We start from the raw sequence: 17,412 nt of genomic DNA, 5'->3' as shown, positions 1-17,412 counted from the left end.
GAAAAATTGGAAAACGTCCAGCGGAGGGCAATAAAAATGATTAGGGGACTGGAACACATGACTTATGAGGAGAGGCTGAGGGAACTGGGATTGCTTAGTCTGCGGAAGAGAAGAATGAGGGGGGATTTGATAGCTACTTTCAACTACCTGAAAGGGGGTTCCAAAGAGGATGGATCTAGACTGTTCTCAGTGGTAGCAGATGACAGAACGAGGAGTAATGGTTTCAAGTTGCAGTGGGGGAGGTTTAGGTTGGATATTAGGAAAAACTTGTTCACTAGGAAGGTGGTGAAACACTGGAATGCGTTACCTAGGGAGGTGGTGGAACCTCCTTCCTTTGAGGTTTTTAAGGTCAGGCTTGACAAAGCCCTGGCTGGGATGATTTAGTTGGGGATTGGTCTTGCTTTGAGCAGGGGGTTGGACTAGAACCTCCTGAGCTCCCGTCCAACCCTGATATTCTGTGATCCTCACTGGGCTGCTCTGCCTCCTGTTCTGCCCCAGCCCCCAAGCGCTGCTCCTCCTGGCCATCGCTCTGCTGGGCTCGGCCAGCCGCAGCCTCCACCCTGCCCTCTCTCTCCTGTCTCCTTCTGCTCACTCTGGGTCACAGCCTGCTGTGATGAAGCAGGGGGGTTTCTTGTTGAGTTCAATGGTTTGCATATAGAGGGCATGGGACTCAGTTTCCCTGAGTGTTACTGGTTTAACAAGGTGGTGGGAGAGGGAGTTTGTTGTTACAGAGGGCCAGCGAACAGCCTGGAGAATGGATACCCCAGCGACTGGTGACCTGGTGACCGGCCTGGAGAATGGGTACCCCAACAACTGGTGACCTGGTGACCGGCCTGGAGAATGGGTACCCCAGCAACTGGTGACCTGGTGACCGGCCTGGAGAATGGGTACACCAGCAACTGGTGACCGGTCTGGAGAATGGGTACCCCAGCGACTGGTGACTGGCCTGGAGAATGGGTATCCCAGCAACTGGTGACCTGGTGACTGGGAGGCCCAGCTCAGGAGTCACAGCCAGTTCTGGCCAGTGGGAGGACAATGGGCTGTGAAGAGAGGACCCTGGTGACCTGACCAGCCGGTTCCAGCCAGAGGGGAAACAAAGGATGGATGAGAGGAGAGGAGGCCCAGGGAGGCTTGTTTACCTAGGACAGAAAACAAAGGACAGAGGCTGGACTTGCGGGACAGTGATATCAGATGCCCAGCTGGAAGCAGGAGGTCTTTGGGCTGGGAAGGGAGAGCAAGCAGAGCCCATCTGGAGCTGCAGAAACCTAGATGTCCTGTGCTGAGGGAGGCCAGGCCTGAGGCCCTGAGAGTTTCCTGTGCTGTGTTCAGACACTCAATAAACCCTCCTGTTTAACGCTGGCTGAGAGTCGCTCCGGTCTAGAGAACAGGGTGGCATTATTCCCTCTGGGCGTGGAGGACCCAAGGGTCCAGAGTGAGTGGACCCCCTGGGGAGCCCATGGCAGAGACAGGCGTGCTAAGGCTCAGAGAGGTAGGTTCCAGGAGGCGGAGGGACCTATGGCTTGACCCCCGAGAGAGAGTGGACCCCCGAGAATGGCTGTCACATCAAGCGGGGTTCCTCCCAGGGACCGTACAGAGCCGGGAGAGAGCACGAGTCCTGTGAGTTCGTGACACCTGCCCCTCTGCTGGCCAGACGCTGCCCTGTGCCTTCCTGCTCATCTCAATGCGATCCAGAGGCCCAGCAGCTGGCTCATTCCCTCATACCCTGGAGATACCAGTGGTGCGTGTGTAACCCACTGGTGAGCGTATGTCAGCTCCCCCTCAGCCCTATCCACAGCTGTCACGTCTCCCAACTCCAGGCACTCACAGCTAGCTTGGGAGGGCGCCAGTTCAATCCCCGGTGTGTGGGCCAAGAGCATGGCTGTCACATAAGGATGGTGCAGGCCAAGGTGGCCAAGACATAGCTGACAACCAGGCACCAGCCCTGCCCATCCTGGGAGACCCAGGCCCGGGACACCAGGACTGTCCACTTCCCTGGGAACCTCGAGGTCCCTTCCATGGCAGCAGCAGAAGGGAGAGGACACATCAGATGGCAGCCCGTCGCTGCCAGAGCTAGTCCAGGTAATGAGGGGGGACAAAGGACAGAGTGGTCGGCCAGGGCCCAATGCACCAGCTTCGCTGGGCTGGGGGCACACCTGCTGCAGCAGGGATCCCTGGAGCCAGGCAGGGACAAGGGTGCAGGCGAAGAGGAGAGCTTCCAGGAGGCACAGAGCCAGGCTCACAGCTTGCCCTGGGTGTAGTCGTAATACTCTGCAGAGAGAAAGGGGAGATGGTGACAGTGCAGCGAGGGGGCGGCCCGTGGCCCTGCCCTGCCCTCCCGGATGTCAGAGGGATGCAAGGCCAGAGGGACCCCAACGCCGGGCCCGGAGCCACCCAGCGAGGGCTGGGAGGGATTCGGCCTGGTCATGTGGGCCGTGGGAGTAGAACCCAAGGGGAGGCGGCAGGGACAACAGCAGGAAGGCTCCTGCCCTACAGGGTTGTGCTGCAGGCTGGAGCTAATCTGCATTTACCGACCCCGCTCCTGGGCCTTGGGGCTGTTGCTTTTCGGATCCCTGACCCGGGGCTTGGCACTTCAACAGGGGAAGGCGAGCACTGTGTACATGGGCTGGCCCAACGGCACGGGACCTGGGAGGGTTAAGGCCTGTGCTAGCAGCCGGGGTGGTGTCAGTGACAGTGCTGCTGAGGCTGAAGGGGGAGATGAGCTAGGCCCCTCACAATCCCCGTCAGGCCGGGGGGAGTCGTAAGGGGAAGGGGTTTGTCTGCAGCTGGAGGGGAAAGATGGCCACCTCTGCAGGCAGGAGCTGTGCCAAGGGCAGGCTTGGGCGGGTAAGGGCGTCCTTACCAGTGGCCGGTGGGACGTCGGCTCCCACCGTCCCCGTGGCGCTGGGTGGCGGGGGTGGAGGGACCACTTTGCTGTGGAAACAAAGCGAGGGCAGGGAGTCAGCAGCAAAAGGGGCAGGAGGGAGCTCCCCATCCCCCGAAACAAGCCAAACCACCGCGGCCTGCAGGGGCTAGTGGAGGGAACAGTTCGGGAGTCCTGGAGCCAGAGAGCCCAGGCAGAGAAGACCCTCGGGCTCACACAGTAGGAAGGCCCTGTCTGGCACTCCCACCCACTCCTAAATCTCTCCAGCCACCCACAGCATAGCCCATCTCCCATTGATGCTTCACCTGTCACCCAGGGTGCTAGTTAGTGCAGTAGCACCCAGGGGCCCAGCTAAAGGAGCCCCGTTGTGCCCGGAGCTGTGCGCCTGCACACACACACAAACAGACACTGTTGTGCCAAGTGCTGCACGCACATACACACACACACATGCACACACACAGAGTGAGAGCCACTCCCCGCCCCAAAGAGCTCCCAGTGTGAACAGAGAAGGGGACGGGCAGGAGAGGGGAACGTTCCATCCCTACGTTACAGCTGGGGAACCGAGGCACAGAGATGAAGTGACTACCCCAGCGTTACCCAGGGAGTCTGTGTCAGGGCCAGGGATTGAACCTGGATCTCCTGAGTCCTAGCCCAGTGCCTAGCCACAAGGACATGAATGTCGAAGGTGCAGGTCTGGTTAATTACATCTTATAAAATTAGCTGCCCCCTGAGGCCCCAGGTCCCACTGTCCGGGTTCCCTGGCTGCTCTTCGTCACCACTGGTGGCAAGGGTTGGGTGAAAACTGCTCATGTAAACAGGAAGACTGAAAATTGCGTTTCTGTCCCAATGACTGTGTTCATGGCGCTCCCCGGGAAACTTCACGTTTTTGTAAAAAAACTGAATGTCCCCAAACCAAACATTTCTCTTTGTCTGTCCCGCTGCAGTGCCTCATGGGAGCTGCAGTTCGGTTTCTACATGCCCCCATTCCCTTCTATAGGCCGGGCTACATCTTCCACAATGTGCGGGAGGCCTCAAGCACCCCTCTCTCCAGACAGGACCCCTGCTAGTGCCCAGGCTGAGATTTTATTATGTACCTTGGAATGGCCCCCTCACCCCAGTCCTGTCCCCCACCTGCACCCCTCCCTGCCTCCAAGGAAGGGACTGGCCTGGGGTCTGAGTGGAAGGAGGTGGAAGAGCTGGTGAGTGTGGTCCATGGGATTCTAACCCGGTCGGAGGGGATTTCGTTAGTTAAATGGGAGAATTTACTGGAATTTTTGGATTCCCCGCAGCTGGCTCCCCCCATCTCCCACTCTGATGCGGCTGGGACCAGGGCGTTTCCCACCTTCCCTGCTTGTTTGATAAACCCATCACCCCCCTCCTCTGCCCATGCACCAGCATCTCCTCCCTCTGCTGGCCTGGGCCCACCTCCCCAGCGCTCAGCATCCAGCGCCCTATGCCTCCTGGGGCTGGCTCCCCAGTGACGATGCATTCTCATTACTCACTCCTCCCAAGTCCTGCCTGCTGGGGCTGGGTGTGGGTCCAGGCCGACATGGCGTATGCTAGGGGGCTCCTGTGCCCATGCTGGAGGCTGTGCCAGGGGCTGCCATGGGGGGCTGGGAGTGGCGCTGGGGTATGGTGCATAGTGGTGGTGAAATACCAGATCTGCTTCTTCATCTTCAGTGTGCAGAGGGACCAGGTTCACCTGCAGGGAAGGAATAAAAGGCACCGTGGGTTGTCTCCTTGCCCTTGGCCATGACCGCTACCCCTGGAACTTTACCTGACCCTCTGTAACTGTGTTTAGAGAATTGATTCCTAAGCCCAGCAAGACGCCCCCACGCTCACAGGCTCTGCAGCTCACAGCTGAGCTTGCCAGCCACTCTTACAGCTTACAGCTGGTGACCCTGATCATAGGATCATAGAAGATTAGGGTTGGAAGAGACCTCAGGAGGTCATCAGGTCCAACCCACTGCTCAAAGCAGGACCAACCCCAACTAAATCATCCCAGCCAGGGCTTTGTCAAGCTGGCCTTAAAACCTCTAAGGATGGAGATTCCACCACCTCCCTAGGTAACCCATTACAGTGTTTCACCACCCTCCTAGTGAAATAGTGTTTCCTAATATCCAACCTAGACCTCCCCCACCACAACTTGAGACCATTACTCCTTGCTCTGTCATCTGCCACCACTGAGAACAGCCGAGCTCCATCCTCTCTGGAACCCTCTAGCTCAGTGGTTTGAGCACTGGCCTGCTAAACCTAGGATTGTGAGTTCAATCCTTGAGGGGGCCATTTAGGGATGGGGCAAAAATTGGGAATTGGTCCTGCTTTGAGTAGGGGGTTGGACTAGATGACCTCCTGAAGTCCCTTCCAACCCTGATATTCTATGATTCAGGTAGTTGAAGGCTACTATCAAATCCCCCCTCACTCTTCTCTTCTGAAGACTATGGGCATGGCTACACTTGCAGATGTAGAGTTCTGTGAGTTAAACCAGCCCTCGGAAAGTGCTGCCATGTGTTCACACTGACAGGAACAAGCGCACTGGCATGGCCACATTTGCGGCATTTGCAGCGGCATTGGGAGTGGTGCATTGTGGGCAGCTATCCCACAGAGCACCTCTTCCCATTCTGGTGCTGTGGCTTGTGGGAAGGGGGCAGGGAGTGTGGAGCATTCTGGGTCCTGTCCCAACACCCCATGATGCATCACTTCGCATCCCAGCAAACCCTGTGCTTCCATCCACATTTGGTACCATCTTTGAATGTTTTTTGTACCACGCGTGCTGTCTTTCCTTTCGGTCTGCAGGAATGGAGCCCAAAGGGCTGAGGAGTATGCTGACGGGTGTCGCTAGCACATCACATCTGGCAGTCGAGTTACTCCTTAAGCTACAAACTGACAGTGAGGAGTCCGATGATGATGTCGACTTGCATAACACATATGACACAAGTTTTCTTGTGGCATTCACGGACATGCTCACAGCAGTGGAACGTGCTTTTGGGCTCGGGAAACAAGCACTGAGTGGTGGGATCACATCATCATGCAAGTCTGGGATGACGAGGAGCGGCTGCAGAACTTTCGGATGAGAAAAGTCACTTTCATGGGACTTTGTGATGACCCTGTGGCACAAGGACACGAGATTGAGAGCTGCCCTACTGGTGGAGAAGCGGGCGGCTATTGCAATCTGGAAGTTGGCAACTCCAGACAGCTACCAATGGGTCGCTAACCAGTTCAGAGTGTGAAAGTTGACTGCTGGAATCATGTTGATGCAAGTTTGCAGGGCCATTAATCACATCCTGCTCAGAAGAACCGTGACTCTATGTAACGTGCATGACATTGTGGCTGGCTTTGCACAAATGGGTTTCCCTAACTGCAGAGGGGTGATAGATGGGACGCATATTCCAATTCTGGCACCAACCCACCTAGCCTCCGAGTACATTAATTGGAAGGGGTATTTCTCTATGGTTCTCCAGGTGCTTGTGGACCGTGGGCGTTTCATTGACATTAACGCAGGCTGACCTGGAAAGGTGCATGACACACGCATCTTTTGGAACACTGGCCTGTTCTTCCCAGACCAGAAGATCACCATGGGGGAAGTCGAAATGCCCATTGTGATCCCTGGAGACCCCACTTACCCTTTAATGCTGTGGCTTATGAAACCCTATACAGGGAGCCTTGACAGCAGCAAGGAGCGGTTCAACAACAGGCTGAGTCTGCAGAATTGGGTGCAGAATGACTGTGGAGTGTGCTTTTGGCCGTTTAAAGGGCTGCTGGTGCTGTCTGTATGGGAAGCTAGACCTGGCCGATGACAACATTCCCACAGTTATATCCGCGTGCTTGTTAAGGGAAGGGTAAAAGATTCAGGCATGGACCTTGGAGTTTTAACACCTGGAGGCTGAATTTGAGCAGCCAGAGAGCAGGATTATTAGCAGGGCTCAGCGCAGGGCTGCAAGGATTAGGGATGCCTTGAGGGAGCAATTTGAGGCTGAAAGCCACCAGTAATGTCTGGTGCCCTGCATGGGCATGAAGTGCAGTGGTTCCAATGTTAGTAGGAATCTGTGTTTGCTACACTGACTTGCAGTGCCTGTTGCTTTCCTGGGCTAAGGTATCTTTTATTTAATGCAATTATAAGGAATGTTTTCAAAGCTAAAATATCCATTTATTGAAAAGAAAAAAATCATTTATTGAAAAGAAACACAACTGCTTGGGAAACAGAAAGGGCAAGGGGGTGGGGAGGGGAATGGTTCAATCACAGATTTGCGTATGTCCTGTTCTCATACTCAGCCTTCCTGTCTGGAGCGCTGTGCAATGAGTGCTGCAGTTCAGGACGGCACTACTGCAAGGTGATGGGGGTTGAGTGCAGAGGGTAAGGATCGTAGTTTTCAGGGCTGGGTGGTGAAGCTACAGGTGTTGGAGGCAGCGGGTGGCGATAAGAACCCAGATGTTGGGGAAAGTGGGTTGGCGGTGACATGGGGGCACAAGGAAAGAGTTTTGGAACAAGGGCTGCCGGGGGGGGCACAGTAATGCTCTGCCATTGCTACGAGCGCCTGGATTGAGTCCGCTTGGCGCTCCATGATGCTTAGCAGCTGCTCCGCACTTTGGTGCCGGCGATCCACATTCTGCCGGCAGAGCCTCCTTTCACTCTCCCACCACTCCTGCGCTTCTTGATTGTCATTAAGGGACTGCTGCATTACTTCATGCCGCAGGTCCTCTTTGCTTCTACATGGCCGCTTCCTAATTCTTTGGAGTCTTCCGGCTGTTGATATCCAGGACGGTTGAGATCTCAAGGTTGCATCTGTAAAGCCAAAATGCAACACTTAACAGAGGCAGCATTGTTCACACCAGACAGAGCAATGATTCAGCCATACTTAAACTAGACAAGCACAGTCTACACAATAGCAGAAATTGCCCATCCCAAAGCGAGCGCACATAACCCACAGGAGCCCCAAAATGGTGAGTAAGCACAGGGGCAAGGGGGACTGATTGTTCCACAGCCATACTGTCCTCTGGGATTCTGTGCCTTGGGGAGAGCCAACAGCTGCAGGGGGCCCCTATACTGAACACTGTCCACACATTTTCCACAGGAGTTCATCCTGGAAGAGATCTCACTGCTGAGGGTGACCTGGAAAGCAAGGGAGGGTCTTCTACAGCAATGCGGCTTCTGCCCTGGTCCATATGCAGCTTGCCTATGTGCAGCAATGGTCCCCCCACCCCTCACGGCACAGTGGCATGGACATGTTAGCCTGACTGGGACAAGGACCACAGTAGCGCTCCAAGGAACCTGCGCAAGTGGATTGCCCATCTTCTGCATGAGACCTTTGAAGAGATCACTGAGGCCGATTACTGAGCACATCAAAGCCCTATTCTGCATCTAGGCATGCATGCAGCCCTAACCGTCCTTGCCCCAAGAGCCTGCACTGAACAACTTCCTTCCCAAAATAAAAGCCACTTACCGGGCACGTCCCCTGGTGTTTGTCCTTCCCCAAGCACTGATCGTTGCGACTGGCTACCTTCCTCCTGGCTTGAGAACAGCTCCTGACTGCATGCATCTAGGGATGCTGGGCTGTCCCCCTCCTCCTCAGCACCCTTGCTCCCGCTTTCCTCCTCCTCCTGCCTGCCTTGTTGAACTGGGCTCTGAAGTGTCCATGGTGGTACTCAGAGTGGAGGTGGGGTGGCCCCCAAGTATTGCATCCAGCTCTTTGTAGAAACGGCAGGTCACGGGGGCAGCACCAGAGCAGCTGTTTGCCTCGCAGGCTTTGTGGTAGGCATCCCGCAGCTCCTTCACTTTAACCCTGCACTGCAGTGCATCCTGGTCATGGCCCCTTTCCATCATGTCCCTTGATATCTGCCCAAAGGTATCATAATTCCTACGGCTGGAGCGCAGCTGGGACTGGACAGCTTTCTCCCTACAAACACTGATGAGGTCCAGCACCTTGCCGTTGCTCCATGCTGAGGCTCGCCTGGCGTGTGGAGGCATGGTCACCTGGAAAGATTCACTGAGAGCACTCCACGCCTGGCTGAGCAAACAGGAAGGGGATTTTCAAAATTCCCAGAGAATTTAAAAGGCGGGTCTGACGGTTGGTCACCTGAGGGCAGGACAGTAGAGTTCAAAGTGATGACCAGAGTGGCCAGAACAGGCATTGTGGGACACTTCTGGAGGCCAATCAGAGCGCACTAACAGACCAGGGTGTCCACACTGGCATCATGGCACTCCAGCCAGGGAGCATCAAGCATTATGCTTCTCGTTGAGGTGGATTATTACCAGGAGCGCTCCAGACGCAGTGTCCAGGTGCTCTACGTGCCTTGCCAGTGTGCACACATCATGAGTTAGGTTTCAGAGTAGCAGCCATGTTAGTCTGTATTCGCAAAAAGAAAAGGAGTACTTGTGGCACCTTAGAGACTAACAAATTTATTTGAGCATAAGCTTTCGTGAGCTACAGCTCACTTCTTTTCCACCAAATGCATCCGATGAAGTGAGCTGTAGCTCACGAAAGCTTATGCTCAAATAAATTTGTTAGTCTCTAAGGTGCCACAAGTACTCCTTTTCATCATGAGTTAGGGTGCCCGGGGCTGCTTTAATGTGCTCTGACTCCCAAGTGTAGCCATGCCCTTAGATTATTCCAGGGAAAGAATTTTAAAATCTTATTTACGTTCCGCTGCTAGGACAGGGGCTTACTCACCTTCTGCACCTAGGTCAGTGGCTCAGGCAGAGAACTCAGGTCAAGTTCTAGTCAATATTTCTGAGATGCTGACAGACTAGGGCCACCTCTTGCCAAAGCCCCAGGCCTCACTGAATGCTTACAAATGCATAGCTGGAAGCCATGCCAATTCCCTTGTATATTAGTATAGATCAAAGTGGTTGTTAAATGTAGAAGAGTGTTTAAACTTCACGAAAACGAATGGGATGTTACATGCATGGTTTTTACTCTTTAGCCTGTTATAATGTAGCAAACATTCACATTGTGTTACCCCGTAACTAAATAACCCACCAAACAAGAAAGAAGCCTTGTGGCATGCAAATGACAAACTTTAACAGGAAAGTGCTAATTTCAAATCAAGTGGTTACTGCATGTGTGATGATTGGAGGTCAAAGACTCTAAATGCATTCCTCACTCTCCATCCTCAAAGGAAAAGACCACATGGGTAGTGACCCTGGCAGCCTGCTTTCTGTGAGAAGAAGCTATAAGTGTGGATTCACAGGGAATCCTTCATCTCTGGACTGTTTGGATCCTAGCAGGGCAGAATAACTGAACGAGAAGACGGAAATCCCCAGAGTTATTCTGTGTAGCCCGGAGAGACTTTTGGGAAACTAGCAGACTACTACATCTCTGCTATCATTTGGAATTACAGACTGTGACTCACCTGTACATATATTATACCTGCTTTAACCTCTCAATAACTCTCATTCCTTTTTCTTAGCTAATAAACCTTTAGTTACTTTACTATAGAATTAGCTACAGGCATTGTCTTTGGTGTAAGATCTAGGGTACCAATTGATCTGGGGTAAGTGACTGGGCTCTCAGGACTGGAAGCAACCTGAACGTGGTGTGATTTTTGGTGTAAGTGACCATTTATCCCAAAGTCCAGTTTGTCGGGGTGGCAAGTTAGACTGGAGAATCCAAGGGGACTATCTGTGACTCCATGGTCACACTGGGATAGTGATCCAGGAGTTCACATTTGTTACTGGCTTGGTGAAATCTAATTAGAAACCACACCACCAGCTGGGAGCATCTGCACTGGTTTTTGACAATGTGCCCTGAGGCAGGCACTCACGGGGTGGGCTACTCCAGACAGCGTGACAATCTCATCCCCAGACATACATACCTGGGCAGCAGCGGGAGCTGGGCTGAATCCAAAGGATGTCAGTGCGGCCATCGTTATGTTGTTCATGATCACCTGATGCATCTGGGCATTTTGTATCATCATGAACTCTATCAGATCTGCCAGGGGGAAAGAGCAACCCCTCACTATAGAGCTGGGTGAGAACGAGCGAACAAAGCCATTCAGCTCAGAGTAACAGTCAGTTCGACTGACTAATGCCAAGCTATTTGCTGGCTGTTGTGCATGGAGCTCCGAGAAGATCGATAAGAGGCTGTTAATCGTATCTTAGGGGACACGGCCATTGCTTTGCTGTGTCAGGAATTCCTGTCACTGGTTTCAAGAATTGGAGCAGTCTGAGCTGATGTCAGCTGTGATCTCATAAGAGCATGAAGCAAGATGCTTGGAAACAGTTAACCCGGCTGTGTGATGCTTCTTGGGGATGACCAGGGTTGGGAGGCACCTCGCTACCACCTGCTCCCAGCATGAGGCTTGTCTGTGCCTCCCAGGGGTCAGTTCCCCACCTCCACCGGCAATGGGCAACACAAGCCCTTTTCTCTCAGCCTGCCCACTCTGTTGGTTAGCAACCGGCACATGCCCAGCCGTGAGCATCCCTCTGGAGTGTCCAACCCCCGTTTCACTGGCCACTTGCATAATTCCCAGATCCGCTGTTCCCAAAGGACCAGCACCCCAGATTACCAGAGACACCACGGGACCACCACTCCGCTCAGTTCGCAGCACTGATTCATGGTGAAACCAAGTGTAAGCTTACTGAACAGAGATTCAAGTAATAGCAAGTGGGTAGAAGCAGTGATGAGCTGCCAAAATCTTAACAACCAGTTCCCTCCTCACCCCACTAGGGGGTCATGCCCCCCCCAGAACCCCTGCCCCATCCACCCCCTCCCCTGTCTCCTGACTGCCCCCAGAAACGGGCATGAGGGTCTCGTGGGCCACTGTAGTGGGTGCCCACCCTGCTCTGCCCCTAAGAGCCAGAGGGACCTGCCGGGAGGCAAGGTGGGAAGTCCCAGCGGTGCTTACCTGGGGCGGCTCCTGGGAAGCATCTGGCAGGTCCCTCTGGCTCCTAGGGGTGGGGTTGCGAAGCTAGGGGGGAGCAGGGGGAGCAGCCGTTCCCCCCACTGATCGCATCAAAAGTGGCGCCTTAGGAGCCGACTCCATGGTTGCTCTGGGGCTGGAGCACTCAAGGGGAAAATTTTGTGGGTGCAGAGCACCCACCGGCAGCTCCCTGCCCCGCGCCCAGCCCCAGCTCACCTCCACTCCGCCTCCTCCCCTGAACCCCCCCCCCCCCCGGCTTCCTGCAAATCAGCTGTTCACGCGGGAAGCCTGAGAGGGCTGAGAAGCAGGCGGTGGCTTCGCGCTCAGGCCCAGGGAGGCGGAGGTGAGCTGGGCCGGGGAGTGGTTCCCCTGCGCGCCCCCCCCCCCAGGTTACCTGCTGCGGCGCTGGTGGCCCTGCTCGTGCCCCTTCGCCCCAGCTCACCTCCCTGGGCCTGAGTGCGAAGCCGCTGCTTGATTCTCAGCCCTCCCAGGCTTCCAGTGCAAACAGCTGATTTGCGGGAAGCCGCGAGAGGACGGAGAAGCAGAGCAGTGCAGAGCGTAACTCAGGGGCGGAGGCAAGCTGGGGATGGGGACAAGGACAGGGACGGGGAGGGGAGCTGCCAGTGGGTGCTTTGCGCCCACCAAATTTTCCCTGTGGGTGCTCCAGCCCCGGAGCACCCATGGAGTTGGTACCTAAGGCACCACTTTTGGCCGGTTGTTAAATTTAGAAGCCTTTTTAGAACCAGTTGTCCCTCGCAGGACAACCGGTTCTAAAAGGGCTTCTAAATTTAACAACCAGTTCCAGTGAACCGGTGCGAACTGGCTCCAGCTTACCCCTGGGTAGAAGTTTTGGAAACAACTGGTTCCAACTTTTAAAAAAAGTCATACTATGCCTTCTAGAGCTTAGACTTACCTAGCAAGCCATTCCCCTGTCTCATACAGATTAGCTCAACCAGAATCTTCCTCCCAGAGTTTAACAGACAGGCTGGCCCTGGTCCTCCACTCTGAAGACAAGCATGCGGGCTGCTTGTCCACTAGGTAGGTACCGGGTATCTCTCTTCATTCTCCAGAGATACCAGACTAAGGGCTTGTCTACACTTGAAATGCTACAGTGGCACAGCTCCGCCTCTAGTGGTCTGGTGTAGACACTACCTGCAGCGATGGGAGGAGTTCTCCTGTTGGCATCGGGGAGCCACCACCCCAAGAGATGGCCACTAGGGCCTTGTCTACATTACACAGTTTCATCGATGCAAGTTACGCCGACAATCAAAAAACAGTGTAATGACATCGCTTGTGCATGTTCGCACGACGCTTCTTCTGTCGGCGGAGCTTGTCCACAGTTGATGCTCTAGCATCGACAGAGAGAGCAATACACTGTGGGTAGCTATCCCACTGTGCTACGCGCCACCTACTCGCTGGGAAGACGCGAGGTGAGCTGTCCACGCCGAGCAAACAGGAAGTGGAATTTCCAGAATTCACTGGCCTTTAAAGGGGGAGGGGTGAATGCCTGCTACCTGGGTGCAGGGCAGTGGAGTTTGAACTGCTGACCAGAGTGGTCAGGATGGGCATTGTGGGACACCTCCTGGAGGCCATGTACAGTGACATAGCCAAGCGCGGTGTCTACACACTAACACGCTGTGCTGCAAAAAGCTCTACGATTCTCGTCAAGGTGGTTTTATTTTGTTGGCAAAGCAGGAGAGTTTTGTCAGAAGGACCTCCACTGTTTTGCCGATGAAACCTGACTTTTGTCGACAAAACTGTGTCGTATAGACAAGGCCTAGGTCAAGAGAAGAATTCTTCCATCAACCTAGAACTGCCTACACTGGGGGGTTAGATTGGCTTAGATTGGTGTGGAGTTTTCACACCCCTGACTGACAGAGTTAAGACGACTTAATTGTCTAGCGTAGACCAGGCCGAATTCTTTGATCTTAGTCATAAACAGGACAACCCCCTGCTGTGTGTTCCTTTTTGCAGATCTCTCCTTGACTAGACAATCTTGATTAGCTCGTGGCGCCGTATGCAGATCGACTTACATTGTAAGACACCCAATGATCAGCCAGGGAGAAAGAAGCCTCTTCTACCCCCTGCCTGAACCGAATCTGTTTGTCACCTTCAAGTGACCTGTCTGAACTTACACATCTTCAGAGCATAGTTTTCAGTATGGCTACATAACTCCTTAAATATCACCCATAGCTACATCTCCCAGTGACTAGGATGACCAGTGCTTTACTGGCTGTTGGTAGAGACTTCCGTGCCATGCTTCGCCGCATTGTTGTATAGGCATTAGACCCAAGGGATCCCTGTAAACCTCTAGGTACCTTCTATGCCTGTTATAAGTTGGCACCAAATGGGCTCTGGGTCACGAGTACCTGCTTTAAAAGGGATGATGTGCCCTGTTTGGTTTCTTTCGAATTGATAAAGATATCCATTTAAACCATTGTTCTGGTTGGTTTTTAGCATGAGAATTTCAGCCTGAGTATTTGTTAGCGTTGCTGAACTTGCAGGGAAGGTTTTGTGTTTTACAGTCTCCTACCTTCTCGGATGTGTCCTGGCCTTATGGGCTGAGTGAAAGGAGACAGGATCCCAGGGATCTGTTGAAATACTGTCATCGCCTGTTGGGGAATCTAGAAAACAATGCAGAGAGCAATTAATCTGAGAGGGCTGTGGGGTGGGGGGCGATTGGGGAGGAAGGGCTGGGATTGGGGGGGCGATAGGGGGGAGAAAGGACTGGGAGCGGGGGGGGGAATTGGGGGGAGGCAGCTGTGGGGATGAGGGGGCCACATCCCACCCCTCTGGAGGGTGAGCCACACTTGGGGTGCAGAGCCGGCCTGCAGCAGCCCGCCAGCACAGGCATGTCTGGGAAGTCTCAGCATGGGGCAGCCCTCAATGACCCTCTGCCATCATGGGTGAGGGCTCTGGACAGGGCCTCGCACCCTTCAAAGCCAGGAGCGGAGCAATCGGGGCGGAATCTCACAAGGAGGCCTAGTCCCAGCCCAAACCGCCACCCCAACTCTCCTCATCCCACCTCACCCCAACCTCCCTCACCCCAATCCCACCCAACTCCCAGCCTCACCTCACCCCAACCCCCCCTCATCCCACCCAACTCCCAGCCTCACCTCACCCCATCCCCCCTCATCCCACCCCAGTCCCACCCAACTCCCAGCCTCACCTCACCCCATCCCCCCTCATCCCACCTCACCCAACCTCCCTTGCCCCAATCCCACCCAACTCCCAGCCTCACCTCACCCCAACCCCCTTATCCCACCTCACCCCAACTCCCAGCCTCGCCTCACCCCAACCCCCTTATCCCACCTCACCCCAACTCCCAGCCTCGCCTCACCCCAACCCCCCTCATTCCACCTCACCCCAACTCCCAGCCTCACCTCACCCCATCCCCCTTCATCCCACCTCACCCCTCTCATCCCACTTTACCCCAATCCCAACCGCCCCTCACCCCAACCCCGCATTCCTACCTGGGGTTACCACCTGGCTGGTATTTGACTGGCCTGGCTGGTTTTTTATGGATTTGCAGTTGACAGAAAAATAATTTAATCTGCTGGGGCTTTTTCACGTGGGTCTAAAGATTTGCATTATTGTCACACCGCACTGGGGTAGCTAATGTTCAAAGTGTCTGTAGCTGGCGAGAGATGCTGCAGTGTTCCCACTGCCACAGTTTAAGCAATAACAGATCAAAACTACTGAAGATACAGCCACTGTCTGCCCACCAACACACAAGTGCACCGAGGTGTGCGAGAGAGGCTTTGAGTCACAAGAGTGAGGGGACCTGCGATGTCATCAATCTTCTCTATGTATGTTCTCTCCCTAGACACTATAAAGTGGCTTGGAGGGGGGGGAGGGGTTGCAGAGTTGCTTTGTGGGGGTGGGTGCCAGTGTTTGTGCATTTCAAAGGTGGTACTCTACTCCCACCCTCACCTCACTCCGGCGCCCTCCCACTCCTGACCTGGGCTCCCCCACCCCCTAACCCCCACACCTCATTCCAGTCCCTCCCCTGATTACCCTGTCTCACCCTATTCTCCTCCCCAGCCCTGGCCCCAGAGAGCCCAAGGCACTAGGTCTCCTGGGGGGCGGACGCTGTCCCGAGCAGTCCTGGCAGAGGGTGGAGGAACAGCCAGAAACACAGTGCCCTGACCATCTCTCACTGTGGCAAAGGGAAGCCCAGCCTGAGAAATCAAGACCCGGCTGCCCCATAGCTGCCCAGTCCCTGGGGCCAGGCAGGGCCAGCCATGCATGAGCAATTCAGCAAGATCTTAGTCTGCGGCTCGGTCTCCAGGATTTACCTACCGGCTGTTGGATGATCTGCACCCGTGGCGGAGTCTCCCCCCAGGCCTCAGCTGCCCCCAAATGCATGGTGAAGATGCAGCCCCCGTCTGGAAGGAGCTTGCCAGTGAGGGCTGGATGGGAGCAACCCTTCAGAGAGCAGGAAAGCAGTAGCTGGCCAGCACAGCTCGTTGCTATAGATGCCGTGTGCAAACAAACCCGCTCCAGAGGCCGAGAAGGCATCTCAGCAGGGCTCTCCCAGTGCATTGTGTCCCCAGAGACACAGGTCCTGGCTCTGAAGAACCCCTGCACTGAAATGAAGCAGGCACACTCAAGGGGCTGAGTTAAGGGTGCAGCCTTAAAGGGCACAAGCATGTAGCCCCATCATCCTCCTAGGGCCGGAGGGTGCTCCTGATACGAGGAAACACTCACCAACATGAGGCAGGGGTTCACATTCTGGCTCCGGGTGCACATCCCTGAGCCCGCAAGGTTAGCCATGCACCAGCAATGGTGACATCACCCTGAACTTTGGGGAGAAAGGCTCAAAAGCCAGGCCATGTATCAGCAAACCCAAAAAGTGACCGAAAAGAAAGATTTCAGAGGCCGAGCTAAGACTAAAGCAGAACAATTGCGCAGCTCCCACTGTGTTCCAGGGACCAGAACCACCTAGTATCGAAGGAGGGTCAGATTTGTAAAGGTACCAGGCACTGAAGACGCGCTTGGTGGGATTTTCCAAAGCTCCTGGGCAACTAAGACAGAAAGGCAGCACGGTCCAGTGGTTAGTGCACTAGGCCTTGTGAGACCTGGGTTCAGTTCCCAGCTGTGCTACACACTTCCCGTGTGACCACGGGCATCTCTGGTTCTCTGCTCCCAGGGGGCTCCTAGCCCTGCCCTGCTTAACAGGGGGGTTGGGAGGGTAAATATATTGAAGATTGGGATGGTCAGTTGCTGTAGTGAAAGGGGCCAGATAAGGACCTAAGACAGAGTCATGTTCAAACAAGTCATTGGCTTACAAGGGACCAGCAAAGACAGAGTCTGTCAAGTCCTAGTTAGTGCTCTAACCACTGGGCCATCCTGTCACTCTGATTCTAAGACACTTTGCCTTGGGGAGCTCCTATAAGGCACAAAGGAAAGGAGAGGTGTCTGCAAAGCCATGAGGCTGCCTGGGAGTGCAGATATTTGGATCTGTCTCTTTCCCTTTAGAGTGGGAGCAACACGTGGCATCTCTGCTCCTCCCACTTAGCCCCCTGCTTGACTGGAGCCCCCCAAAGGATCAAAGGCTCTGAGGATGTTGTTCTCTCCTTACAAAGAGACGCTTTCATGAGGCCTGGGGTAATAGTGAGCTAATGGAAGCCCTTACAAGTGCCGCACTTCCAGGTGCAAAGCGTTCGTGG

At 54.5% G+C, this 17,412-nt stretch overlaps 1 protein-coding gene across 3 annotated transcripts; it reads right to left on the bottom strand.

The window, feature by feature from the left end:
• Nucleotides 1-350: 350 nt before the first annotated feature.
• Nucleotides 351-17,146, bottom strand: PRR29 (proline rich 29). 3 transcript variants are annotated; one of them, XM_043503271.1, is made up of 7 exons: nucleotides 16,043-17,146; nucleotides 14,274-14,364; nucleotides 10,694-10,809; nucleotides 4,384-4,583; nucleotides 2,861-2,931; nucleotides 943-2,268; nucleotides 351-778 (listed from the first exon to the last, which is right to left on the bottom strand). In XM_043503271.1, exons 1-6 carry the CDS (start codon nucleotides 16,391-16,393, stop codon nucleotides 2,237-2,239), a joined length of 861 nt encoding a protein of 286 aa, XP_043359206.1. In that variant the 5' UTR covers nucleotides 16,394-17,146; the 3' UTR covers nucleotides 351-778; nucleotides 943-2,236. The 3 variants fall into 3 exon arrangements, with proteins under 3 accessions (XP_043359206.1, XP_043359205.1, XP_043359207.1); XM_043503270.1 differs by having other exon boundaries at nucleotides 351-864; nucleotides 978-2,268; XM_043503272.1 differs by having other exon boundaries at nucleotides 978-2,268.
• Between the last annotated feature and the right edge of the window lie 266 nt (nucleotides 17,147-17,412).

This window comes from Dermochelys coriacea, chromosome 27, assembly GCF_009764565.3.
Source record: "Dermochelys coriacea isolate rDerCor1 chromosome 27, rDerCor1.pri.v4, whole genome shotgun sequence".
In the NCBI taxonomy this organism is placed as follows: Eukaryota; Metazoa; Chordata; order Testudines; family Dermochelyidae; genus Dermochelys; species Dermochelys coriacea.
This window is presented reverse-complemented; position numbering and strand designations above follow the sequence as displayed.

What these genes read in the sequence shown, in the direction of transcription:
- PRR29 (XM_043503271.1), bottom strand. Translation starts at nt 16,393, where the DNA reads ATGCTTGTGCCCTTTAAGGCTGCACCCTTAACTCAGCCCCTTGAGTGT. An exon ending in CAGCTCCCGCTGCTGCCCAG is followed by an intron (nt 4,584 to 10,693) that starts GTATGTATGTCT and finishes CCTTCCCTGCAG; the next exon opens with GTGAACCTGGTCCCTCTGCA. An exon ending in GCAGGCAGGACTTGGGAGGA is followed by an intron (nt 2,932 to 4,383) that starts GTGAGTAATGAG and finishes TTGTTTCCACAG; the next exon opens with CAAAGTGGTCCCTCCACCCC.